The sequence below is a fragment of the Rhinopithecus roxellana genome, chromosome 8 (genome assembly GCF_007565055.1).
Source record: "Rhinopithecus roxellana isolate Shanxi Qingling chromosome 8, ASM756505v1, whole genome shotgun sequence".
NCBI lineage: Eukaryota > Metazoa > Chordata > Mammalia > Primates > Cercopithecidae > Rhinopithecus > Rhinopithecus roxellana.
Window position 1 is genome coordinate 105,395,635 of NC_044556.1, and position 26,747 is coordinate 105,422,381.

General features: G+C 40.3%; 1 protein-coding gene across 2 annotated transcripts in view; it reads right to left on the bottom strand.

Moving 5' to 3' along the window:
- Positions 1-26,747, bottom strand: part of RGS7 (regulator of G protein signaling 7) — a 565,601-nt gene that overhangs the window by 183,702 nt on the left and 355,152 nt on the right. For both annotated transcript variants that reach the window (XM_030936869.1, XM_030936868.1), the window contains exon 4: positions 17,312-17,362. In XM_030936869.1, the coding sequence (XP_030792729.1) occupies positions 17,312-17,362 (51 nt within the window). The remainder of the gene's footprint in view (positions 1-17,311; positions 17,363-26,747) is intronic.

A 26,747-nucleotide genomic window follows, 5' to 3' on the forward strand; every position in this document is an offset into this window, starting at 1 on the left:
TCTGAGCTGGGAAAGAGTCATAGCTATCCTGTGTGCTGTGGAGCTGGGAAACAGTCGTAGCTATCCTGTGTGCTGTGGAGCTGGGAAAGAGTTGTGGCTATCCTGTGTGCTGTGGAGCTGGGAAAGAGTCATAGCTATCCTGTGTGCTGTGGAGCTGGGAAAGAGTCGTGGCTATCCTGTGTGCTGTGGAGCTGGGAAAGAGTCATAGCTATCCTGTGTGCTGTGGAGCTGGGAAAGAGTCGTAGCTATCCTGTGTGCTGTGGAGCTGGGAAAGAGTCGTAGCTATCCTGTGTGCTGTGTTTTTCTTCTTCTATCCCTGGAGCTCAACAAAACCTTGTGAAAAGTTAGAGTCTGAGAGATCACAGGGTATGTCTGTGAAGTGGCACAGGCTGCATAATATCCCGGGTACAAGCAGTGCCCTTGGCTAGGGTCAAAGCGATTGTGCCAAGTATGGGCCTCACAGGCCAGTGGGGGCAAAGAGACATGAGATACTGGTTCACGAGAGGGCCAAGAAAATGATCACATATGGGGAGCAGGAAAGACACTGAGTGGGGGTCGTTCCAGTGATAAAGCCAGAGTGGGCTCAGGCCTTCAAAGAAGACTATAGAGACAGATGTGCTAGAATTTTAGCTATGGCTATCTCAAGGAGCTTTTTATGAGTGCTTTTTATTGTCTTCTTTTTATTTTTTCATGTTTCCCAAATTACCTATATTAGAGTTATTGCTTTTAAAGAATCCAAAATGTTTTAAGGAAAATGTGTGCATTATAAGTAACTACAGGTGCGCCCAAGATGGCCGAACAGGAACAGCTCCAGCCTCCAGCTCCCAGCGTGAGCGACACAGAAGACGGGTGATTTCTGCATTTTCAACTGAGGTACCGGGTTCATCTCACTGGGCGTGTCGGACAGTTGGCACTGGTCCACGGGTGCAGCCCGACCAGCGAGAGCTGAAGCAGGGCAAGGCATCGCCTCACCTGGGAAGCGCAAGGGGGAAGGGAATTCGTTTTCCTAGCCAAGGGAAACTGAGACACACAACACCTGGAAAATCGGGTAATTCCCACCCTAATACTGTGTTTTACCAAGGGTCTTAGCAAATGGCACACCAGGAGATTATATTCCACACCTGGCCCAGAGGGTCCCACGCTCACAGAGTCTCCCTCATTGCTAGCACAGCAGTCTGAGATCTAACTGCAAGGTGGCAGTAAGGTTGGGGGAGGGGCGCCCGCCATTGCTGGTAAACAAAGCTGCTGGGAAGCTCGAATTGGGTGCAGCCCACTGCAGCTCAAGGAGGCTGGCCTGCCTCTGTAGACTCCTCCTCTGGGGACAGGGCATAGCTAAACAAAAAGCAGCAGAAACCTCGGCAGAGGTAAATGCCCCTGTCTGACAGCTTTGAAGAGAGCAGTGGATCTCCCAGCACGGAGGTTGAGATCTGAGAATGGACAGACTGCCTGCTCAAGTGGGTCCCTGACCCCTGAGTAGCCTAACTGGGAGACATCCCCCAGTAGGTGCAGACCGACACCTCACATCTCACATGGTGGGGTACACCCCTGAGACGAAGCTTACAGAGCAAGAATCAGAAAGTAACACTCGCTGTTCAGCAATATTCTATCTTCTGCAGCCTCCGCTGCTGATACCCAGGCAAACAGGGTCTGGAGTGGACCTCAAGCAAACTCCAACAGACCTATGGCTGAGGGTCCTGACTGTCAGAAGGAAAACTAACAAACAGAAAGGACACCCACACCAAAACCCCATCAGTACATCACCATCATCAAAGACCAAGGATAGATAAGACCACAAAGATGGGGAAGAAGCAGTGCAGTAAAGCTGGAAATTCAAAAAATGAGCACATCTCCCTCTCCAAAGGAATGCAGATCATCACCAGCAGTAGAACAAAGCTGGACGGAGAATGACTTTAACAAGTTGAGAGAAGAAGGCTTCAGTCGATCAAACTTCTCAGAGCTAAAGGAGGAACTACATAACCAGCGCAAAGAAACTAAAAACCTTGAAAAAATATTTGACAAATGGCTAACTAGAATAACCAATGTAGAGAAGTCCTTAAAAGAACTGATAGAGATGAAAACCATAGCACAAGAACTAGGTGACAAATGCACAAGCTTCAGTAACTGACTTGATCAACTGGAAGAAAGAGTATCAGAGATTGAAGATCAAATGAATGAAATGAGGCAAGAAGAGAAGTGTAGAGAAAAAAGAGTAAATAGAAATGAACAAAGCCTCCAAGAAATATGGGATTATGTGAAAAGACCAAATCTATGTCTGATTGGTGTGCCTGAAAGTGATGGGGAAAATGGAACCAAGTTGGAAAACACACTGCAGGATATCATCCAGGAGAACTTCCCCAACCTAGTAAGGCAGGCCAACATTCAAATTCAGGAAATACAGAGAACGCCACAAAGACACTCCTCAAGAAGAGCAACTCCAAGACACATAATTGTCAGATTCACCAAAGTTGAAATGAAGGAAAAAATGTTAAGGGCAGCCAGAGAGAAAGGTCAGGTTACACACAAAGGGAAGCCCATCAGACCAACAGCAGATCTTTCAGCAGAAACTCGACAAGCCAGAAGAGAGTGGGGGCCAATATTCAACATTCTTCAATAAAAGAATTTTCAACCCAGAATTTCATATCCAGCCAAACTAAGTTTCATAAGTGAAGGAGAAATAAAATCCTTTACAGACAAGCAAATGCTTAGAGATTTTGTCACCACTAGGCCTGCCCTACAAGAGATCCTGAAGGAAGCACTAAACATGGAAAGGAACAACAGGTACCAGCCATTGCAAAAACATGTCAAAATGTAAAGTCCATCGATGCTAGGAAGAAACTGGATCAACTAGTGAGCAAAATAACCAGCTAATATCATAATGACAGGATCAAGTTCACACATAACAATATTAACCTTAAATGTAAATGGATTAAATGGTCCAATTAAAAGACACAGACTGGCAAATTGGATAAAGAGTCAAAACCCATCCGTTTGCTGTATTTAGGAGACCTATCTCGCATGCAGAGACACACATAGGCTCAAAATAAAGGGATGGAGGAAGATTTACCAAGCAAATGGAAACCAAATAAAAAAAGCAGGGGTTGCAATCCTAGTCTCTGATAAAACAGACTTTAAACCATCAAAGATCAAAAGAGACAAAGAAGGCCATTACATAATGGTAAAGGGATCAATTCATCAGGAAGAGCTAACTATCCTAAATATATATGCACCTAATACAGGAGCACCCAGATTCATAAAGCAAGTCCTTAGAGACGTGCAAAGAGACTTAGACTCCCATACAATAATAATGGGAGACTTTAACACCCCACTGTCAACATTAGACAGATCAACAAGACAGAAAGTTAACAAGGATATCCAGGAATTGAACTCAACTCTGCACCAAGCAGACCTAATAGACATCTACAGAACTCTCCACCCCAAATCAACAGAATATACATTCTTCTCAGCACCACATCACACTTATTCTAAAATTGACCATATAGTTGGAAGTAAAGCACTCCTCAGCAAATGCAAAAGAACAGAAATTATAACAAACTGTCTCTCAGACCACTGTGCAATCAAACTAGAACTCAAGACCAAGAAACTCAATCAAAACCACTCAGCTACATGGAAACTGAACAACCTACTCCTGAATGATTACTGGGTACATAACGAAATGAAGGCAGAAATAAAGATGTTCTTTGAAACCAATGAGAACAAAGATACAACACACCAGAATCTCTGGGACACATTTAAAGCAGTGTATAGAGGGAAATTTATAGCACTAAATGCCCACAAGAGAAAGCAGGGAAGATCTAAAATTGACACCCTAACATCACAATTAAAAGAACTAGAGAAGCAAGAGCAAACACATTAAAAAGCTAGCAGAAGGCAAGAAATAACTAAGATCAGAGCAGAACTGAAGGAGATAAAGACACAAAAAACCCTCCAAAAAATCAATGAATCCAGGAGTTGGTTTTTTGAAAAGATCAACAAAATTGACAGACCACTAGCAAGACTAATAAAAAAGAAAAGAGAGAAGAATCAAATAGATGCAACAAAAAATGAGAAAGGGGATATCACCACCGACCCCACAGAAATACAAACTACCATCAGAGAATACCATAAACACCTCTACGCAAATCAACTAGAAAACCTAGAAGAAATGGATAATTTCCTGGACACTTACACTCTCCCAAGACTAAACCAGGAAGAAGCTGAATCCCTGAATAGACCAATAGCAGGCTCTGAAATTGAGGCAATAATTAATAGCCTACCAACTAAAAAGAGTCCAGGACCAGATGGATTCACAGCCGAATTCTACCAGAGGTACAAGGTGGAGTTGGTACCATTCCTTCTGAAATTATTCCAATCAATAGAAAAAGAGGGAATCCTCCCTAACTCATTTTACGAGGCCAACATCATCCTGATACCAAAGCCTGACAGAGATACAACAAAAAAAGAGAATTTTAGACCAATATTCCTAATGAACATCGATGCAAAAATCCTCAACAAAATACTGGCAAACCGGATCCAGCAGCACATCAAAAAGCTTATCCACCATGATCAAGTGGGTTTCATCCCTGGGATGCAAGGCTGGTTCAGTATACACAAATCAATAAACATAATCCAGCATATAAACAGAACCAAAGACAAAAACCACATGATTATCTCAATAGATGCAGAAAAGGCCTTTGACAAAATTCAACAGCCCTTCATGCTAAAAACTCTCAATAAATTTAGTATTGATGGAACGTATCTCAAAATAATAAGAGTTATTTATGACAAACCCACAGCCAATATCATACTGAATGTGCAAAAACTGGACGCATTCCCTTTGAAAACTGGCACAAGACAGGGATGCCCTCTCTCACCACTCCTATTCAACATAGTGTTGGAAGTTCTGCTTAGGGCAATCAGGCAAGAGAAAGAAATCAAGGGTATTCAGTTAGGAAAAGAAGAAGTCAAATTGTCCCTGTTTGCAGATGACATGATTGTATATTTAGAAAACCCCATTTTCTCAGCTCAAAATCTCCTTAAGCTGATAAGCAACTTCAGCAAAGTCTCAGGATACAAAATCAATGTGCAAAAATCACAAGCATTCTTATACACCAGTAACAGACAAACAGAGAGCCAAATCATGCATGAACTCCCATTCACAATAGCTTCAAAGAGAATAAAATACCTAGGAATCCAACTTACAAGGGATGTAAAGGACCTCTTCAAGGAGAACTACAAACCACTGCTCAGTGAAATAAAAGAGGACACAAACAAATGGAAGAACATACCATGGTCGTGGATAGGAGGAATCAATATTGTGAAAATGGCCATACTGCCCAAGGTAATTTATAGATTCAGTGCCATCCCCATTAAGCTACCAATGACTTTCTTCAGAGAACTGGAAAAAACTGCTTTAAAGTTCACATGGAACCAAAAAAGACCCCTCATTGCCAAGACAATCCTAAGCCAAAAGAACAAAGCTGGAGGCATCACGCTACCTGATTTCAAACTATACTACAAGGCTACAATAACCAAAACAGCATGGTACTGGTACCAAAACAGAGATATAGACCAATGGAACAGAACAGAGCCCTCAGAAATAATACCACACATCTACAGCCATCTGATCTTTGACAAACCTGACAAAAACAAGAAATGGGGAAAGGATTCCCTGTTTAACAAATGGTGCTGGGAAAATTGGCTAGCCATAAGTAGAAAGTTGAAACTGGATCCTTTCCTTACTCCTTATAAGAAAATTAATTCAAGATGGATTAGAGACTTAAATGTTAGACCTAATACCATAAAAACCCTAGAAGAAAACCTAGGTAATACCAGTCAGGACATAGGCATGGGCAAGGACTTCATATCTAAAACACCAAAAGCAATGGCAACAAAAGCCAAAATTGACAAACGGGATCTAATTAAACTAAAGAGTTTCTGCACAGCAAAAGACACTACCATCAGAGTGAACAGGCAACCTACAGAATGGGAGAAAATTTTTGCAATCTACTCATCTGACAAAGGGCTAATATCCAGAACCTAAAAAGAACTCAATCAAATTTACAAGAAAAAAATAAACAACCCCATCAAAAAGTAGGCAAAGGATATGAACAGACACTTTTCAAAACAAGACATTCATACAGCCAACAGACACATGAAAAAATGCTCATCATCACTCGCCATCAGAAAAATGCAAATCAAAACCACACAATGAGATACCATCTCACACCAGTTAGAATGGCAATCATTAAAAAAATCAGGAAACAACAGGTGCTGGAGAGGATGTGGAGAAATAGGAACACTTTTACACTGTTGGTGGGATGGTAAACTAGTTCAACCATTGTGGAAAACAGTGTGGCAATTCCTCGAGGATCTAGAACTAGAAATACCATTTGACCCAGCCATCCCATTACTGGGGATATACCCAAAGGATTATAAGTCATGCTGCTATAAAGACACATACACATGTATGTTTATTGTGGTACTATTCACAATAGCAAAGACTTGGAATCAACCCAAATGTCCATCAGTGACAGATTGGATTAAGAAAATGTGGCACATATACACCATGGAATACTATGCAGCCATAAAAAAGGATGAGTTCGTGTCCTTTGTAGGGACATGGATGCAGCTGGAAACCATCATTCTCAGCAAACTATCGCAAGAACAGAAAACCAAATACCGGATGTTCTCATTCATAGGTGGGAATTGAACAATGCGATCACTTGGACACAGGAAGGGGAACATCACACACCAGGTCCTATTGTGGGGAGGAGGGAGGGGGGAGGGATAGCATTAGGAGATATACCTAATGTAAATGACGAGATAATGGGTGCAGCACACCAATGTGGCACATGTATGCATATATAACAAACCTGCACATTGTGCACATGTACCCTAGAACTTCAAGTATAATAAAACAAACAAAAATAAGTAACTACATGGGACATTTGACTCCTGTCCCTAGGCAGAGGCTGTTGAAACATCTACCAACCAATATCCATATCCAAACATCCAATATGTAAACAACCAATATCCAATATGCCAGGAACACCTGGAGGATCCATTCGTGTGGGTCAAGGGTTCACTGATGGTGCTGCCAGAAGTAAGAATAAAGACGGGGTACACCCATCATTTCTCACGCCAGAAGCCCATGACTATCCAGACACACCTGTGTTCACAGATGAACTCCAGCAGAGGAAGAGGTGAATGTCATGTTTGCTAAAACAAATGAGTAAGCCTCAGTCCTTTGAAAACCAGACACTCCCTCTTCCAATGGGCATTCAGTAGAAGCAAAATGCTACTGATGCCTGGCAGATCCCTTCCAAAATTTGGTTTAAATCAAAAGAGCAGTTATTACCAGAAAATAACACAAATCACAATCTGAGCATGTGCCTCCTGTGAAATGGAGATAATCAGAATTCAACATGGTGCACATAATGTACTCTAATGGGTCTCAAAGCCCAGGTATTAGTGAGCACAGCAGGAAGCAGGAATTCTGGATAATTCAAGAGGCCCCAATCACTTGAATTTAATATAACTGCAAAATTCAAAAAATAAAAAAAAGCATTTCAGTCTCATTAGACTTGCAGCCTCCCTCACTTAAAGGGGAATTTTCAAAATTTGAAAATCGCATCAGATGTTACAATTGAGGTTCTTAGACTCGTTATTTTTTAAAGGGTGGCCTTTTACTGTATAGCAGGAACCTGTCTGTGTGGTTTGGGACAAATGACAATGAAGAGATGGGTGGGACAAATGACAATGAAGAGATGGGTATGTTCCTAGGATCATATTTGGGCTATAAAACTTCTATCAGTGCCCTTATCACACTTTTTGTACTGCTGTAGTTAGCATCTCCTATCATTATTAGCTGTGATAAAAGAAAACACTTCATGAAATATGACATAGCAATAGAATAAGCAGCATTGTTCTCAACTCAAATATAGGAGGGGGAAAACCTAACTTGTTCCTCATCTGGGAAATAAGAAATACTGGGTTATCTTTAATAAAAGATAAAGGGACCTGACTTTTCAGACAGCTCTTACACAACTATCTATGGCCCCTTCTGGGTAACAGATATAATCGTACATTTCTCTGTCATTTTCTGAGTGGTTACCCTGATGAACAGGCATATCCTTAGATGATATCTTCTGCTCTAGGCCTTATTAGCTTTATCCAGTGCTTTTTACTTTTCTTTTCTTCTATTCTTCTTTTCTTCTTCCTTTTTTAGGAAAGTTGCTTATGTCCTGTTTCCTTGCCAAACAAAGTCCAAGTTGGCTTACAAAAGGAACACGTATTTGCAGAAAGGAAAGTGTGGCTCTAAAGAGAAGAAGAAAGCAAAGAGGCCAGCCAGCTACTGGAAGAACCAGACAATGCTACAGGACAATTGTGCATCATCCATTTGGTCTGTGTAGTGGTCTTCATTTTTGTTTTTCTAGTGGATAGTGTAGAAATATCAAGCTCTGCTGTAATAGATGTTCCTACATGTAATTAAACACATATTCAAATGTCCATTGAACCCTGGCCTCATTATGTTTGTTCAAGTTCTACAAGATAAAAGACAGAAATCCTAATTAGATTTCCAGCTGCCTTTAGTATTTTCCTTGATAGCTAACAACTCTAATAAACAATACATGTTTTAAAAGCCAATCAGATAAAAATGAGAGAGGTCACAAAACTCTGGGACTGGCATTTATAGCTGCATGTGCTGTCCCACAAAAACCAAAACTGGAATCAGGACAGACAGATCACCTGCTGGTCTCTAACAAACGTACTGTGTTGGCATGATGCCGACACACCAGGTATGAATCCCAGCTCTGCTCCTCAGCTCAGCTGGGAGTCTCAGGGGCTTCATGTGTGAAGGGAAGGTGACATCCCTTGCCTGGGGCAGAAAGTGTTCATGCTTGTACATCAAACCTATCCGGGTTTGAATACTGGTTCTCTCTCCTATTAGCTTCATGATCTGAGACTTACATTTTTAAATGTACAGTCTATTTCTTCAAATTTTCTTTCTTTTCTCTTGGAGTTCAGAGTAACATATATCAAGTTCTCAACATGATGTTCAGCACAGAGTTGATGCTCAGTAAGTGTGAGCTTTCTTGCCCCCTTCCTACTTACAAGAACTAAATGAGAGGAAAACATCCAGCATGGTACCTGGGGGCACCCAACTGATTAATGCTCACGTGTGATAGTTCTTTTTTGCTGGAACTGCAATCTAGTGATAGAGGTAGGAAGTGAAGGCAGCCAGAAACTCAAACCTGAAAAAGTCTTTATCAGCAGGAAAGATGGTCTGAAATAATGGCAGACATCCTGGGGGAAATACCCCCTGCTTTGGCAATGAAAACTTCCATGTATGGACCTCAGGAAGACCTTTCAGTACATTCTAGGTTTGGAGATTTTGTTGGGTAGAGCAATTGGATAATTATACAAGTCAATGGAAACGATAGTCACTTGTTCCATTACAGAATGCAGTATTTAAATGCAAATGCAAATGCAAAACCAAAAACAAATAGGGTGCGGAGTAAAAGGAAAGAGTGTGGCTAACTTCCAGCTTAAAAAAGGCTAGTCCCAACAGGCTGGAGGTGATGGGATTGCACTCAATGGCACTGATTACTTTGAATGGCAGACGTCATAGACGACCATGTGCAGACTTTTCACTTTCCGAACACTAGAGCATTCCCAAGGGGCAACCGAAAGAGGTTCCTGGTGTTATTAAATGTGTAAGATACACCAGGCACAGTGACTCACGCCTGTAATCCCAGCACTTTGGGAGGCCATGGCAGGTGGATTACTTGAGGTCAGGAGTTCAAGACCAGACTGGCCAACATGGTGAAACCCCATTTCTACTAAAATACAAAAATTAGCCAGGCGTGGTGGTGTGCCCCTGTAATCCCAGCTACTCAGGAGGCTGAGACAGGAGAATTGCTTGAACCCGGGGGGCAGAGGTTGTGGTGAGCTGAGATTGCACCACTGCACTCCAGCCTGGACGATAGAAGGAGATTCCATCTCAAAACAAAATAAAATAAAAATAAATGTACAAGACACCATAATTTTGGTGGACCTGCTGTAGACTGAATGTCTGTATCGGCCCCAAATTCATATGGGAAGTGATTAGGTAGTGAGGGCACAACCCTCATGAACGGAATTAGTGCTTTTATAAAAGAGGCTCCGGAGAGCTTGCTCTCCCCTTCTGCTGTGTGAGGCCACAGCGAGACAGCCATCCATGAATCAGAACGCAGACCCTCAGCAGACACAAAGGCCACCAGCACCTTAACCTTCGACTTCCCAGCTTCCAAAACTGTGAGAAATAAATGCTTCTGTTGTTTGAGCCACTCAGTCTATTACATTCTATTATAGCACCCTGAATGAACATAGATAGGGTACCAACAGAATATAGGCAAAAATAAATTCCTTCCTTCTAAACAAAAGCTACCAATACACTGAAATGAATACACAAAGAAAACTACAGTTCTTGCTCATCTCACATGAAATAAGTAGAACTACACATCAGATTCCCTGTGTACACAACTAGGAAGCTCTGCCTGCAGTAGCCAGGGTGTGGGATGAGAGCAGGTACCCAAAGATATGAGGACTTTGTTAGTTTCTTAAGTATTGTTTATCATATAAAATGCACGTTTGCAAGATGAATGCTTGGGTAATATCTATTATCTTGAAATTAGGTCAAACCAATCAATCTTGTTAGATTTATACTTAATGGCTCCAAACTATGACTTCCTGCATATTATCATCAGTGTTAAATATATCTCAGAAACCTAGAATGTTTTTATATAGTGGTTTACTAGCACTGGAACAATAATAAAGTAGTCATTTTTATTTATTTCCTATGGACATGAAAGTTTGCTCAGTGGACAACAAAATATATATTTTACAGGTTTGTAAGGGTCTTAATGGTCATTTGCAAGGAATATTTTAAATGCTTCTACCCCTTCCCTCTACTGAAGCAAGATTGTTGTTTGAAACAATTTGAAGAGCATACAGAAAAGATCTGTTTTTATTCACCTGTAATATAAAAGTTGAAATACATAGGAAATTGCTCTAACAAAATGGTGTACCCAGAATGCAACAGGTAAATGTAACACCAAATCCAGACGGGCGCGGTGGCTCATGCCTATAATCCCAGCAGTTTGGGAGGCCGAGGCAGGCGGATCACCAGGTCAGGAGATCGAGACCATCCTGGCCAACATGGTGAAACCCTGTCTATACTAAAAATACAAAAAAAGGCCGGGCGCGGTGGCTCAAGCCTGTAATCCCAGCACTTTGGGAGGCCGAGACGGGTGGATCACGAGGTCAGAAGATCGAGACCATCCTGGCTAACACGGTGAAACCCCGTCTCTACTAAAAAATACAAAACACCAGCCGGGCGAGGTGGCAGGCACCTGTAGTCCCAGCTACTCGGGAGGCTGAGGTAGGAGAATGGCATAAACCCAGGAAGCGGAGCTTGCAGTGAGCTGAGATCGGGTCACTGCACTCCAGCCTAGGTGACAGAGCGAGACTCCGTCTCAAAAAAAAAAAAAAAAACAAACAAAAAACAAACAAACAAACAAACAAAAAATTAGCCGGGCGTGGTGGCAGGGGTCTGTAGTCCCATCTACTAGGGAGGCTGAGGCAGGAGAATGGTGTGAATCCGGGAGGCAGAGCTTGTAGTGAGCCGTGATCGCGCCACTGCACTCCAGCCTGGGTGACAGAGTGAGACTCTGTCTCAAACAAAATAATAATATATATATATGTGTATGTGTGTGTGTATGTGTGTATATATATGTGTATATATGTGTGTGTGTGTGTGTGTGTGTATATATATATCACCAAATCCAAGGAAATACGTTACTTTATTCCAAAAGACATTATGCAATGTGCCTCTGGGTCAGTTGGTCCATGGCTCTCTTAGGGTTGCCAGCCATTTATGGAAAAGCAGAATCCAGGTCTGAAATAGTTGTTCAAAAAGGTGCAGGAATCTGGTGCCGTGGCTCATACCTGTAATCCCAGCACCTTGAGAGGCCAAGGCAGGGAGATCACTTGAGACCAGAGTTTGAGGCCAGCCTGGGCAACACAGTGAGACCCTGCCTCTCAAAAAAAAAAAAAAAAATTAAAACCAACTAACTAAATAAATAAATATCAGCTGAGTGTGGTGACACATGCCTGTGGTCCCACCTATTCAGGAAGGTTAGGCGGGAGGATCACCTGGGCCTGGGAGGTCAAGGTTGCAGTGGGCTGTGATTGTGCCACTGCGCTCCAGCCTAGAGAACAGAGAAGACTCCAATTGAAAAAAAAAAAAAAAAAAAAAAGGAGCAGGCACACAGGGTAGAGGTTGTGCCTACTGTGCTTTTATTTCAAGGTTTTTGTGACTTCAGATATTCACAAGTTTCTCTCCTGTTAATTTTCTGGTTGTAAATTGATAAGATGTCTGCCTGGCTACTTCATGATATTGATGTGATAATCAAATAAAATAATCTAATGAAGTCCAGGGGCCATGGCTCATGCCTGCAATTCCAGTGCTTTGGGAGGCCGAGGAGGGCGGATTACCTGAGGTCAGGAGTTTGAGACCAACTTGGCCAGCACGGTGAAGCCCTGTCTCTAAGAAAAATACAAAAATTAGCTGGGCATGGTGAATAATCCTGGCTACTCAGGAGGCTGAGGCAAGAGAATCACTTGAACCCGGGAGGCTGAGGTTGCAGTGAGCCGAGATTGCGCCATTGCACTCCAGCCTGGGTGACAGAGCAAGACTCACTCTCAAAAAAAAAAAAAAAAAAAAAAAAAAAAGAAATCTAATTGAATGATTTGGAAAAGCATAAAACACTGTGTAAGTCCAAAACATTATGAAAGATGACACAGACATTCTTTACTTTCTCAGTTCTGATGCGCCCTCATGTCCCCAGGGTTGTAATTTCATTGGCAGTTTAACTAAATTCGTGGAATACAAAGGCCATTTGTAATGGAGTTTTATTAAATTAATTAACAGGATTTAGAGCACTTTCTTCTTCAGAAGACTTGTGGCAGGCTTGGGAGGCAGATGACAGACTCTCTATAATGGTGTGCCCAATGGATTGATTTAATTAACTCAGTGATAATTAAGTTACTTGATCCAGTTGTTTGATGGTGTGTAAGCAAAACATCTGGTTGATTTGCCTGAATCTTGATTTTCACTGGTATTTTTACAACGTATTAAATTAACATATATAAATCAATCATTTTCATCTATGTAAACAATAGAAAGTTAGTATATACATAGGAAAAAAAGACCACACATAATAATAACACATTGGCTGGGCGTGGTGGCTCAAGCCTGTAATCCCAGCACTTTGGGAGGACGAGACGGGCGGATCACGAGGTCGGGAGATCGAGACCATCCTGGCTAACACAGTGAAACCCCGTCTCTACTAAAAAATACAAAAAACTAGCTGGACGAGGTGGCGGGCGCCTGTAGTCCCAGCTACTCGGGAGGCTGAGGCAGGAGAATGGCGTGAACCCAGGAGGCGGAGTTTGCAGTGAGCTGAGATCCGGCCAATGCACTCCAGCCTGGGCGACAGAGCGAGACTCCGTCTCAAAAAAAAAAAAAAAATAATAATAATAATAATAACACATAATAAAATAACCCAAATAAGCTTAGTAAGAAATGTACAAAGTCTATATTTTAAAAACTTTGAAGTACTCCTGAAAGACCACATAGCAAAATTGAAGACAGGAAAAGATAAGAGTATATGCTTGACTAGAAGACTCAACTCTGTAACTGAGCTTGGGATTACAATAAAGAGTAGGTTTGAGAAGTGGACAAACCGGGGTTCCATTTTGGTTTGTTGAGTTTAACCTTTCGGGGGAGAGGCCTTAGGCATTGGAGAAGTGAGTGTGGAGCACTGCAGAGAGGTCAGCATGAAAGCTGTGAATTGGAGCGTTCTCAACATATGTCACTTAGCAACAGCGTGTAGATGCAGAAAGAAGAACCTAGAAGAGAAACCTGAACCTTCCAACATTTACTGAAAGTGAAAAGTCACAACAGAAGACTGAGACCAAACCAAATGGCCAGTGAAAAAGAAGGAAGGGTGTGAATGTGATATTCTGGAAGCAAAGGACAATCAATTTGTCCAAGAGGGAATATTCATTCTGTATTCCCAGTGCCTGGCCCATGGTAAGAACTCAGTAAATATTTGCTAGATGAATGAAAGTATGAAAGAAGAAATGGAATTTTCCTAGAAAGACATATTTTGTAAAATTGTACTCACAAAGTAGAAGAAAAACATTTCAGACCAATTGTGTATATGTGTATTACACATACATGTAAGCTAAGAAAAATCCTAAATTTTAACAAAAGGTTCAAATCCATCTGTATTTTAAAATAATAACAAAGTATGACTACAAGTCTAATGGTACCGAAACCTCTGGTAAAATATTCAGCCCAGTGTGCCCTGGATTGCTGTAACAGAAATGAGTTATTAAGTGCTCATTGATAAAATACTGAACACTATGTGTGCAAATAATATAGACTCATTGGTCTTACGTATGGTCCTGAAGATCATTCAACCTTCTCTTCCTGTCTCCAAATGGGCCATCAGAACCTGCTCCCATACCCAGAATTAGTCTCTTCTTCTATCTTGCCACAAAACCCTCTTTCAGCAAATTACTGACTTCTAGAACATCAAACGATCCCTGGAGATCTTCAAATGACCACTTGGCTACCAGACTACACGCAAGACAGAAACTAGGCATGGGTTTCTTTCTTGTTTTTAAAAATCTTCAGGGAGTTTTTGATAGAGTTAAAACTAGACTTAGCATTATAACTACTTAGTCTCCCTTCATGACCAGTTTCAAAAGATATGATTGGTTTTATATAGGCAGCCATCAAAGTAACTTTCATAATATCAGCTACATTATTAACCACATCAAATTGCAATCAGAATAGCCACCAGATTGATTCATTTTCCGTGTGCACAATCTGTTACATATTCAGAACAATCATTAATGTTTCTTAACTCTTCTTGAAACCAGTACAGAGCCTTGGATTTTGTCTAGGGTGAATTACTTCATTCAAAAAAACAAACCAACAAATCAGAAACTAATTTTTCAGCCTGTCATAAATATGACTAAAGAACATGTATGTTCCTTCCTGGATACATTTGACTTTATCTCTTCATAACACCTTCTAATGAATCTTAAAAATTTCCTCAAAGTGTTGAGCAAGCAAATAAAATCAGTTTTCCATATACATTATACCTAAAATGAGATCCTACATGTAAATTATAAACAATGATTATTTCTTATTAGCTTATGATATCTGTGAAGATGTTTTCTGTTTCTTAGATTTTTACTGAACTACACCTTCAGGTTTGTTTGCTGGTTTTGAGATGGAGTCGCGCTCTGTCGCCCAGGCTGGAATGCAGTGGTACGATCTTGGCTCACTGCAACCTCCGCCTCCTGGCTTCAGGTGATTCTTCTGTCTCAGCCTCCCGAGTAACTGGGATTACAGGCACGTGCCACCACACCCGGCTAATTTTTGTATTTTTAGTAGAGATGGGGTTTCACCATATTGGCCAGGCTGGTCTTGAACTCTTGAGTTCGTAATCCACCCACCTCAGCCTCCCAAACTGCTGGGATTATAGGTGTGAGCCACTGCACCCGACCCAGTCTTTACCTTACAGAAATAATAACTTTTTAAAATCTACTTCACCTCTGACCCTTAATAGTCTTTGGCAATCAGTAGTTTCCTGATTAGCCATGACTGTGTCAATCCATTTTTTAGCACTGGGATTATCTGTCTGGTCCTACAGTTCTAAAAAGCAGGCATGCCACTGAGGTGAGCTGAAACGTGAACTTGGTAAGACTGTAGCTTCCTTTCCTATTAATTATCTCCCCTTTTCACCTGGTGATAATATGATGCTGGCAATAGCTGCTTTATCTTTACTTAATTGTTTTAATACCATTTGACCCACAACAATGAGTATTTTAAAAGCTCATGCAGCAAATGAGCTGGGGGTTTACACAGGCCTTTATGGACAGAATTTGAGCTGCATCTTTTGATGGCATTGCTTTATAAAGCTGGTTTAAAATGAGAAAAAATTAAAACCTTGCATCTTCATGTACTGTTAATTCTAAACCATTTTAAGGCGATAATCACCAGAGGCAGGAACCAGAGCCATGCAAAGTTCTTCTCTATAGACGGAAGGCTGTGTTACATAGGTTGGCATATCACTGACCTTTTCTGCAGTCACTGTAATGCCAGCTTTTCATAGCTATTGTTTTCTGTTTTCTCAGAATCTTCTCTGAACAATACGCATCTTATTTTCCTTCAGTGATGTGAAATGTTTGCCACATGTGAAAGGTTTTACATATTTTTAAAAAGCCATTAAATGTAGCCAGGCATGGTGGCTCACACCTGTATTCCCAACACTTTGGGAGGCCGAGGCGGGTGGATCACCTGAGGTCAGGAGTTCGATCTCGAGACCAGCCTGGCCAACATGGTAAAATCCTGACTCTACTAAAAATACAAAAAAAAAAATTAGCCGGATGTGGTGGCACGCGCCCATAATACCAGCTACTTGGGAGGCTGAGGCAGGAGAATCGCTTGAACCCAGGAGGCAGAGGTTGCAGTTAGCCGAGATCACACCATTGCACTCCAGCCTGGGCAACAAGAGTGAAACTCCACCTCAAAAAAAAAAAAAAAAAAAGGTCATTAAATGCTTTGCATATGCAGGAACTTATTCCAGGCAATGCAAAGTGTGAACTCATAGAAATTGTTCCCTTACTTTGGAAATTAAGTTTTCTGCTACAGAATAGACATAATGTCCAACACGGTGAACAGGTTCATGACTTAAATAGGCCGTTTCTCTCTCTCTCTCTCACACACACACACACACATCATGTAGGCATGATAAAAAAATCAGAACTACAAATAAAATACTGATTTCAAACCGCATTTAAAGATGTAGTTAAGGCAAAATTATAAGTTAATGAGATGTATGTGTCTGATAGAGGGAAAGTTCATTAATTCATAATCATTTGCCATAAATTGTATGTACAATTATTTTATGGACATGTATACAGCTGATCCAGTCTAACGATCACCAATGACCTGAATCAAATAATATGGCAGAATTAAGGATGTGAAAAATTGTACAAATATGCTAACTTTCAGTTAAATATGTTTTGACTACCATAAAATTTACATAAATATTAAAAGCACAGTTCAAACTGAATTATAATTTTTCAGGAGGTTTGCTTGCATGCTATATTAAAATATCCCTGAGGAAACATAATTCTTAAAACCACCAAGAAAAAAGTTCTTGCAATAGGAAAATGATTTATTTACCTGGATCTTCTATAGTTAAGTTCTTTATCAACCACTGAACAATGTCTGAACCTAGAAAAAGAAAAACACAAACAGATGTGAACATTTTGTTTATACATATTAACTTCAAGAATTCTCTACCTTTGGTGCTCATATTAGAAGGAAATTTTTCTAATTGTTACAATGACAGGTTAAGGATCTACCCCAGATGGAATGTTGAAAACACAGAGTATGAATACTTAGTTGTCCTTCAACAAACCAAGGTGTAAACTAGCAAATTATTAAATATGAAATATTTAAATGTAAATAAAATTTGCTATACTAGCAGAAAGTGATTTGCTTACTAAATGAGTGTTTCTTAAGCATCTACTGTATTTCAGGTACAAGTCTTAGCACAGCATAACCAGTACTTTATAAGACGGTTCCTGTGTCATTTCTGGTTATACCCACCTCATCCTTGTATCTCCTCTCAAGCTAAACCAAATTTGTTTCTGGTTTTCGAACCCTCCTATGCATTTCATTATTTTTTATTATTATTATTTTTTTTTTTTTTTTTTTTTTTTGAGACGGAGTCTCACTCTGTCGCCCGGGCTGGAGTGCAGTGGCCGGATCTCAGCTCACTGCAAGCTCCGCCTCCCGGGTTTACGCCATTCTCCTGCCTCAGCCTCCGGAGTAGCTGGGACTACAGGCGCCCGCCACCTCGCCCGGCTAGTTTTTTTGTATTTTTAGTAGAGACGGGGTTTCACCGTGTCAGCCAGGATGGTCTCGATCTCCTGACCTCGTGATCCGCCCGTCTCGGCCTCCCAAAGTGCTGGGATTACAGGCTTGAGCCACCGCGCCCGGCCCCTCCTATGCATTTCAAACCTCTGTGTCTCCACAGCAGTATTCTCCCCGACTGAAATATCTTCCCACTGTTTTTAAGACACTCAAGGTTCACTGACATCCCACTGTTTTTAAGACACTCAAGGTTCACTGACATCCCACTGTTTTTAAGACACTCAAGGTTCACTGACATCCCACTGTTTTTAAGACACTCAAGGTTCACTGACATCCCACTGTTTTTAAGGACACTCAAGGTTCACTGACATCCCACTGTTTTTAAGACACTCAAGGTTCACTGACATCCCACTGTTTTTAAGACACTCAAGGTTCACTGACATCCCACTGTTTTTAAGACACTCAAGGTTCACTGACATCCCACTGTTTTTAAGACACTCAAGGTTCACTGACATCCCACTGTTTTTAAGACACTCAAGGTTCACTGACATCCCACTGTTTTTAAGACACTCAAGGTTCACTGACATCCCACTGTTTTTAAGACACTCAAGGTTCACTGACATCCCACTGTTTTTAAGACACTCAAGGTTCACCTGACATCCCACTGTTTTAAGACACTCAAGGTTCACTGACATCCCACTGTTTTTAAGACACTCAGGTTCACTGACATCCCACTGTTTTTAAGACACTCAAGGTTCACTGACATCCCACTGTTTTTAAGACACTCAAGGTTCACTGACATCCCACTGTTTTTAAGACACTCAAGGTTCACTGACATCCCACTGTTTTTAAGACACTCAAGGTTCACTGACATCCCACTGTTTTTAAGACACTCAAGGTTCACTGACATCCCACTGTTTTTAAGACACTCAAGGTTCACTGACATCCCACTGTTTTAAGACACTCAAGGTTCACCTGACATCCCACTGTTTTAAGACACTCAAGGTTCACTGACATCCCACTGTTTTTAAGACACTCAAGGTTCACTGACATCCCACTGTTTTAAGACACTCAAGGTTCACTGACATCCCACTGTTTTAAGACACTCAAGGTTCACTGACATCCCACTGTTTTTAAGACACTCAAGGTTCACTGACATCCCACTGTTTTAAGACACTCAAGGTTCACTGACATCCCACTGTTTTTAAGACACTCAAGGTTCACCTGACATCCCACTGTTTTAAGACACTCAAGGTTCACTGACATCCCACTGTTTTTAAGACACTCAAGGTTCACTGACATCCCACTGTTTTAAGACACTCAAGGTTCACTGACATCCCACTGTTTTTAAGACACTCAAGGTTCACTGACATCCCACTGTTTTTAAGACACTCAAGGTTCACCTGACATCCCACTGTTTTTAAGACACTCAAGGTTCACTGACATCCCACTGTTTTTAAGACACTCAAGGTTCACCTGACATCCCACTGTTTTAAGACACTCAAGGTTCACCTGACATCCCACTGTTTTAAGACACTCAAGGTTCACCTGACATGACACAACCTGCCTTGTCCCTTCCCCTTGTCCACTGAGTTTACAGAACTGTCCATGAATCCTCCTTGGAACCCACGTAGTCTTTTCCTGCCGTGTTGATCACACCATTGGCCCAGCTGTTTATCTGATGAATGTCCCAAAGTAAGAACCTTGAAGCAGGGTGTCATATTCATCTTTGATTATTTGGAGCATAGTAAGTGCTTAATGTGTGATGAATACAAAGTCTGAATGAATATGTGTCTACTGCACACAGAAGAGACAAGAGAGGGTCTGCAGAGAACGTAATGTTTGAGCTAGATTTTGAAGGATATATTTTTATCTATGAATAAGAGAGCAACGTAGTTGCTGGAGGGGCCTATATAAAAATTAAAAGGTGGAAAAACAGTCAACAGAAATAACTTACGGCACACTTTCTATATGTAAGTACTGGGAATAATAGAAATTTGAAAGTAATAATGGAGTGCACAGTGTATTCAGCAGGTCTTGAATTCTAGGCTAAATAATTAAATTTTTTTCCCATAAGGAAAGCAGAGAAAGAGACATGCAATATTTTTGAGCAGAAGAATGACATTCTCAAAGTAAGTTTAAGGAATATGACTGGCAATATATATGAAATGCCTTGTAGTCAAAAAGAAGGCAAGGCAGTCGACATGTCTACTAGTTGCAATCCAAGAATGAAGGGAAAAGGTCTTAGTTCAGTGACAAATGAACTTCTTAGAAATTACAGACTTGTTTCAGGACTTTATGACTAATCAGATATAAAGGTTACAAGTCGGAGAGATTAAAAAAGAAGTCAAGGCTTCTAGCCCAAAAGCATGGATGAACAGAATGATGAAAATAAGAGCAGAAATGGGAGATTTAGCAAGTGATTTGCTTGAGACACTCATTTGTATTTAAAATTGGTTTTCTGCATAACTCTTTTCTACATAAAACAGGAAAAATATGTATGTGAATTGTTTGCATACATCGTAAACTGTGTTATGCCTGCATGAATTGAATGAAACTTTAGGGTGAACCAAGATTCCATTTCAGCCTCTCCTGGAGGCTGGCTAGAGTTGCTGTCTACCCACCTCAGAGATTTGGCAAATTAATTACATTAACATTGGCAAAATAATTCTGGCTGCTTGAATTATATCAGTTCAAAATCGATTTAAGAATAAATTTGATTACTAAACTTGACAATAAAGTCCCAAAAGTTATGAGAACATTCATACTCAATGTCAATTTCAGTATGCATGCATTTAAAAAATAACTCCAAGTACTGACTTGAACTTGCGTTCCTTTCACAGCGCCATTGATTCAAATCATTTGGGAAGACAGATTCATCCAGATCCTAAAGGAAGTTTTACTAAAACAGCTCAGAGTGCCGAAAGGAAAGGAGATCATTCTCCAGAAGGCAGTTGACCGCGTCTGGGTGTTGCGTTCTTCCTTATAGTCTAAGTTATCTTGAAGCACGATCTTCCCGTTGAAAAAGAAAAGGAGAACTCAGCTTTTCACATATATATGTAGTGATCCTTGACCAATGTCGATTCCCAGATACACACATCTTCTGCACAAGCCCCAGGCACTCTGCTCATTTTTCAGAGTTGAGCATCTATTTGTGGAACATATGTGAGCAGCCACTGGAAATTTTCCATTCTTTTGAAGACAGCCAAACATTCATTCCAGGACTATACATATTTTTTATTGTGAAAAATGACTTTAAAAATGCTCTTAGAGACTAAGTTTTTAAAAATATTCTGTTCTGTTATGCTTTCTTTCCTTTTCTTTTTTTTTTTTTTCTGAGCAGAAAGAAATATAAAGAAGCCTAATTTAAAAGTATGTTTCATTCAGAGAATAGGAAACTTTCTTTCTTAGCCTACTTTTGAGTATTTCTGTCACAAGTGTATTCTCAGTTCAGCTCTGAAGGAGTCAATTTAATTGGACTTGACCAACTGTTAGTGTCACTTAGCAGATGCTGTAGTGGTTTTCTTATTGTGTGATCACCCCAACATATTTATGGTTTTAGGTTGAAACATTATGGATTTTTAAATTGTTAAATTCATACCCAGACTCACCAGGTTAACCTATGCTGCATCTGTAAGAGTAAAACCTCAACTCCTTGAAGAGATAGGTAGAGAGAGAAAGAAGGAAAAATTCCAGTATCTTATTGGATCCAGAAGACCGAAAGAGAAACGTGCTCCTATAGAGTCATCTTGAGAAGCATGACTCAAATTTAAAACGGAGCACTGCAGTCCAGAGAAGTGTAGTAGGAATGCCACCTTTACAGCAATTTCCCAGCTTTATATTAAATAAATAAATGGCTGGGTCTGCTAAAGTTTTTCACGTATAATGTATATGTAGAATATGCTAGCATCTATTTATCTTGATTGTGGAGCCCTCAAAATAAGCTGTGGAATTTTTTGAAATCACACTTTGACTGTAGCCTATGGAAAGTTTAGCCCTGACCATACTCTTATTTTGAGTTCTTACAGGCAGACATCACTTTTAGAGATGTGGAGCTTTGTACTCCCTCTGCTCAGCAGAAGCAGTAGAGGTTTTTATTATTATCTAATCCTAGCAGCATATTATTTAAAATGAAAACAAGCAAAAACAAACAAGTAGAATTCTTCCTCATCACACTGCTCATAGTTTTCCACCTGCTGTACTGTTTCTTCCTTCCATGATTTTGCTAATGCTATTCTATCTTCATCTCTTTTTCCTGTGGTGAATCCCAGCTGAGGCCATAAAGTTCCATTCAAACATTATCTACTCCAGGAGGCCTGTTCTGCCCACCCCACCCTATCTCACTAGGTAAAGTGTTTTTTATTTATGTTCTATTAACATCTTTATCATTCTTTTTACTTATCAATGGTTTTATCATCCTGTCTTTACTTTACTCTGTCTTTCTCTTTGCAATATAAGTCCACTGAAGGCCAGGAGCATGTATTATTTATCTTTGGATCCCAAACACCCAGACCAGTACCTGACATGTAGAAGATGACCAGTAAATGCCAACAAAAGATTAGATGAATACATAGCAAGACTCCCCTCCCCATATTCTATTTTGAGAGAGTTTAAAAAGAAAGATATCCCTCGTGCAAAGAATATTCTATTGGCGTGCAATTTAAACATCAATATTATTAAACATGATGTTAAATTGATCTTAAACTTCAACATCATTTTCTCACCCATGCCGTGGAACTGAATGGCAAACGAACGTCCTTACCTGTGCCCCCTGCAGAGTGCAAAGGCCTGGACCAGGCTCTGTCCTAAGCCTGTATTACTTCCATTAATGTTCACATTACCCCCCCCACACACACTGATTAGAGCACATCTGCAGCTACAAGTGTCACCTACAGCTATCCACAAACTGAATCTGAATTAGAGGTGCACAAAAATATTATGCATTCATGAAAAAAAATTGCAAAATGTTTGTAAACATAAGATACGAGGACTTTGTAAGCAAGCAAAATAGAACACATTTGATTTGTGTCCTTTACAAAACTAGTCTTTTCATAACTTTCAGCTAAAGCCATTAGTGAAAACTTTAGCTCTTAATCACCACAGAAGGTGTGCAAATTATTCCTGAAACAAAGACACGGACCTTTGCAATGTTTCTCTTTCAGGGAAATGGATACGCTCTTTGTGCTGCCCAAATACCTTTGCTGAAGCCTCAGAACCACATAGACACAGTGCTGACAATACAAATATTTTTTTATTTAGTGAATATCATAAATAATCCATAATCCATGATTTTTGATGTTATAACTATTCTTCTTTTTTTTTTTCTTTTAAGACAGGGTCTCACTCAGGCTGCAAGGCAGTGCAACAATCAGTTCATCGCAGCCTCAACTTCCTGGGCTCAAGAAATTCCCCCTGCCCCAGCCTCCCAAGTAGCTGGGATTACAGGTGTGAGCCACCATGCCTGGTAATTTTTTATGATTATTATTATTTGATGGATGGGGTCTCGCTATGTTGCCCAGACTTGTCTTGAAATCCTGGCCTCACGTGATCCTCCTGCTTCAGCCTCCCAAAGCACTGAGATTACATGGTGTGAGCCACCATGCTCAGCCAACTATTCTTAGAATCTTTCACTAAATAGAAGACTTTCTATATACTAAAAATCATTTTTACAACATTATTCTTGGTTCCTTGAAGTAGGCACAATAAATGTTTATTATTATCAAACAGCATGTAATAAACATCTACTGTGTTTCTGCAGAAGCTGGGCTGAGGATCTGCAGTTTTAGGAACAAGAAAGAAAGAATGTTGAGGGAAGCAAATTAACTGATCTGTCAGTCCCTTGGGAGACGAAACGGCATCATACTCATCACGTTTTCACCATTCTCTTCAAAGTGTCTCAACACAGATCATCGTTAAATGTTTACTGAAGGCATGAGTCACTATTTATGGACATATACTCTATACAGAAAAGACTCAAAATGCTGAAACAGTCAGCTCTATGGTGATTCCATCTAGAATGTTATGACACCCCAGTGTGTCTCTCATTATCATAATTTTAAAAGTTCTGTAGGCAATTATAATTTTAACTTAATTTAATTTAAAGCACTGCAGAATTTCTTTAAATTAAACACAGTTTAATTTCTTTAATTGCAGAATTTCTGTAATTGAAAACTGCAGAATTTCTGCAGAATTTCAGTTTAATTTAAAACACTGCAGAATTTCTGCTTGAGAAATGAAGTGATTTGCTTAAAGCTTGCATATTACCCTTTTGTAAAGCTGAATTGATGTACTGAATTTCTCCTCAATCTTTCAAATAAGTAATTGGCAATATCTAAGAATAACATTTTGTTTATTTGAGTACTTGTATCCTGTCCAGAGTCTTAAATATGAGTGCACAGCCATTGTCACATCTGGGGGTTCAACACAGCAACCAGCAACCAAAGGAGCGGGAGAGATGAACTCCAGCCCAGCTACAGACTTTGTTCTCTAGCTCCTTGATCTAAGATATCTCAGCAGTGGTGAAAATCTGGATATCACCAATTAATGCCTAAGTCCTGGTTCTGTCTGCCTTTGGCCAAAAGCAGGTACTGAAAAAAGAGGAAAAGAGCCACTGGCTTCCAGGAGCTGGCTGGGCACTCACAGCTATGTCTTGGTGCTTCCCTGGTAAATATGAACAATTTCATGGAAGAACATTAACATCGGACAAGGCTGCTCTAGAACCCTCACAGGTCAAGATAAAAACAAGACCACTCTGTAAACAACAAAATTTAAGTTACACTAAGCATGGGAACATGATCTCAGCCATAAAATATCAAATTCCATCCCGGATAACATGAGCGACTGCTGCTTCTTTATCAACCCCATACTTAGTCTTGTCTAATCTGTCCTACTGTAGGAAAAAATGTATTAAGATACCCAATCAGGCCAGCCGCAGTGGCTCACGCCTGTAATCCCAGCACGCTGGGGGGCCGAGGCAGGCGGATCATGAGGTCAGGAGATGGAGACCATGCTGGCCAACATGGTGAAACCCCATCTCTACTTAAAAAAAAAAAAAAAAAAAAAAAATTAGCTGGGCATGGTGGTGCGTGCCTATAATCCTAGCTACTCGGGAGGCTGAGGGAGGAGAATCAAACCAGGGAGCTTGAGGTTGCAGTGAACCGAGATGGCGCCACTGCACTCCAGCCTGGCGACAGAGCAAGACTCCGTCTCAGAAAAAAGGATACCAGATCACAGAATTGTCCCTGCTTCCTGACAGCATCTAATCTAGAGCAAAGGCCCACTTCCTCAGATCCTCTCCATGACTACCGATGTCCAAATCCTATACTAGATTCTTCCTAAGACCCTATTACTGAGACACCCCATGGTTCCCAATGGTGTGCATTCTCCCTACCTTCAAGAAAGAATAATTGACTTGTTCAACTACAGGCATGTTCCTGGTGGTTTTTGGCTGGAGGGCATTGACATTTTTTAATTAAAAAATTGCTAATATCTATTAAGATGAATATAACAACAACAACAACAACAAAATTTAAGTTACTTCATCAGGGCACTTTTGGTTATAAAGAGCAATCTTTGACGAAGTATAAAAACAAACTTATCAAAGAAGGAATTTGCAAAAAGGTACCCAGAACTAAAGGGAAAGGATGTATTTGAGCCTCAAGGACTCATGGAGGCAGAGACTGTCATCCTTGTTCCTTTCTGGACATCTTCATTTCTCTCTAGGAGACAACATTTGCTATTTTCCATCCATGAAGTGGGTCATGAAGGCTCACAGCTCCTGGGTTAAAATCTCTGCCACTAAAGACAGCAAGTCATTTGCGGCTGAAATCTTGTAGTCCTAAGTCCTAATTCCTGATGGAGGATCTCAGCTGCAGGGAGGTGCCCATTCCTGTATCAGCCAACTGTGGCAAGAAAAGATGGATCACCATGCATAAAAATGGTCATGCTGGCGAGACATATAGATGGAGGCATTTTCCAGAAATAATGAGTGCTTTGCAGACATAACAATGGGTGTAAACTACAGCTTCCTTCCAGTTTGTAAAGCTTTTATGTTTCCATCAGAAAAACGCAGAAAAGAGAGGAAAAGTGGAATTCAAAAGCAAAATGTCAAATTTTGAATGAAATGAATGTGCTATTTCTGCCTTGCTATGAATATAAATGTGTTTTGTTCTATGAACTTATTATAGTCCTGTAAAGCAGAGTAGGAATACATTGTTTTTGTGTATGTGAATGAAACCACACTTTATGTGCACTAAAATAGCTATTCAAAGAAACTTCGTGATGTGTATATGATTGTGTATTTTTATGAGTGTGTATCTTTTTATGCAAATAATTCACTTTCTAAAATGAATAACATGTAATTGAGTATTGTTACTTCTGGATTTTTATACATCAGGTATATTTAGAGAAAATTATTCAGTTTTCATAGAATTAAAAAGTTAGCTTCTGCTCACAGTTTGAAACTGGATAAAACTTATGATATAAAGTCCTTCTTCCAATATTCCATAGCTAATAACACCTATGAAATCTCAAAGGTCAATGGAAACAAAATAATCAAAACAGATGTGTTTCCTTTCAGTAAATCTGAGATACATTTGAAGCATTTGCCTACCAGACTTTAAAAATGTTGTTTAGCAGTCATTTAAATGCATTTGCAGATGTCATGGCAAAAAGCAAATTATCTGGTTGATTACATTTTCTTTCTAGGTTGCTGCTCTTTAGAGTTCTATGCCCCTTGCCC